The following is a 2,070-nucleotide window of genomic DNA, read 5'->3' as shown; positions in this document are numbered from 1 at the left end:
ATTTTGGCCTTATTTCCTATTTATAACCACTCCAGGGTTACAGAAAATACAAGATGTTGCTCAAACCTTAAAACCATCATTCTTATATGTTTTGTATCACGCTTCGCCAGCTACGCATTTACCCTCGCAGATTGATCTGCTTCTGAAGACACTGGAGTCGATAACTTCTTTTCCTTTTTGGTATTTTTGGACTTTTCCCTAAAGTAAAAACAAAATCTGTTGATTGATATTTCCTTCATCATAAATATGACTTAAGTTATAATTACGAAACTATATGAAATAAAAGCTCGTTTTTTTTGTTTTTTTTGTCAAATAAGAAAGGGTTATAAAGAACTATTGCTTTGAAGACTTTCAATTAGTCTAACTTGCCTACTTCGTCTTTCAACAAAAAGACATAGTTACATCTCATAAATATTAATTAAGCAGTATAAAGCTTAATTTATTTAATATAAAACTGCCCAAGTTAATCTCATGTTTGTAAAAAAAAGTGCATTATAATCGTTGGAGTTACATCCCTATCAAAGCTCCCTCTAAGCTGCGCGGCCACATAACAACCAATCAAACGCCGCGCACTTCAATATTCCAGCTGCACACATCCTCAGTAAAGGTGGGGAACTCAACACGTTGACGGCCTGACCCTGGCGTCGATAGGCCTAAAACTTAAATAACCAACTGGTAGCTTTGCAAAGTGGCCTAATGATCCAATAGGGTCTATGATATAAAAATATCACCACGCCCTAAAAAAGAAACTCGTAGCACACATCGCACACTGCCTTGATAGTGGTGCACATGAAAAATTCATCCCACAACATGGATTGATAAAATTAGGGGGAACATTGACATTATCTATTTAAAACTCTCAAAAATTCCCGGAGTACATTTATCTTGGTCAATAAACACTCTTAAGTTGCTAAAGTTAGCAGAAAAATTGCACACTAAAGTTACCCATTTTGTGCAGTACAAAAGACTAAATCTGTTCAAGTTACGTCAGTTTCAGCCAATAAGATATACTAACCGTACCTGAATTTAATAAACAAACTTAATATGAAAAAAATTGTTTAATCTGAAAGCCTAAGTTCAAGGGAGGTCCAGTTCAATCTACAATTTGATCAATGTGTATTATTGGGTTACATTTAATTCAGAGAATTCCATTCTTCATCAGTAACCCTGAACACAAGTTAACCAAAGAGAGAGAACAACAACACGTGCTATTTCATTCCAATCCTAGGAGAAACTGATGTGCTGGTAGAGGGTTACGCCCTCTTGTCGTCCAAGCGAGAATAATACGAGAAATAAAAGAGAAGAGATTGGTAAAGAGCAAAGTCTTCAAAAAAGGTGAAAATGGGGGATGGAAGCATATCATGGGCTGGTAGTGCAAACGATCAGGAGAAATGGAGGTTGGCACAGTTCAGGCTAGATCAGGGAACGAGGTATGTTCAGGGAACCAGCAGTGGAGTCCGTGAGCATTAGGCCTCGGGATAGATGATAGGGAGAAGAGGAGACATCCGTACCTCAGGGAACGAGGTATGTTCAGGGAACCAGCAGTGGAGTCCGTGAGCATTAGGCCTCGGGATAGATGAAAGGGAGAAGAGGAGACATCCGTACCTCAACAGTGCTGGCGGGCCAACAGAGGGTTGCGCTCTCTCAGTGGCCAGGAGATGTAGAAATACACAGTAGTGGAAATAAGGAACGAGAGATGAGTAAGTGAACCAAAGAGAGATGAGCTTGACCAATATCATAGTGAAAAGTATCAAACATATTGTTGGTGTAATGTGCTTTATAGTCACTATGAGAAAAACCTATACACTGGATAGATGAAGTGAAGAACAAGTGTCATTGGCCACTATTCAGTTCTTCACATTATATAGCTGTACAATAGCAAGTATAATAAATAAACTTAGTATTCCGATAATTGTTTAATCTCGAAACCTAAGTGTAGATTGGACTGGACCTCCGTCGAAATTAAACAATTATCGGAATACTAAGTTTATTTATTATACTTGTTATTGTACAGCTATATAATGTAAAGAACTGAATAGTGGCCAAAGATACTTTTTCGTCATTTCTCCT

The 2,070-nt window shown here is 37.8% G+C and overlaps 1 protein-coding gene across 1 annotated transcript in view; it reads left to right on the top strand.

Moving 5' to 3' along the window:
• The window catches only part of LOC106459182 (astacin-like metalloprotease toxin 1), a 22,321-nt gene extending 20,613 nt beyond the window's left edge, over positions 1-1,708 (top strand). The window contains exon 10 of the mRNA XM_022385609.1: positions 1,675-1,708. Within this exon, the coding sequence (XP_022241317.1) occupies positions 1,675-1,708 (34 nt within the window). The remainder of the gene's footprint in view (positions 1-1,674) is intronic.
• Positions 1,709-2,070: the final 362 nt, after the last annotated feature.

The sequence above is a fragment of the Limulus polyphemus genome, unplaced genomic scaffold (assembly GCF_000517525.1).
Source record: "Limulus polyphemus unplaced genomic scaffold, Limulus_polyphemus-2.1.2 Scaffold572, whole genome shotgun sequence".
NCBI classification, from domain to species: Eukaryota; Metazoa; Arthropoda; class Merostomata; order Xiphosura; family Limulidae; genus Limulus; species Limulus polyphemus.
Note: the sequence above shows the minus strand (reverse complement) of the source record. Positions and strands in the feature narration are given on the sequence as shown.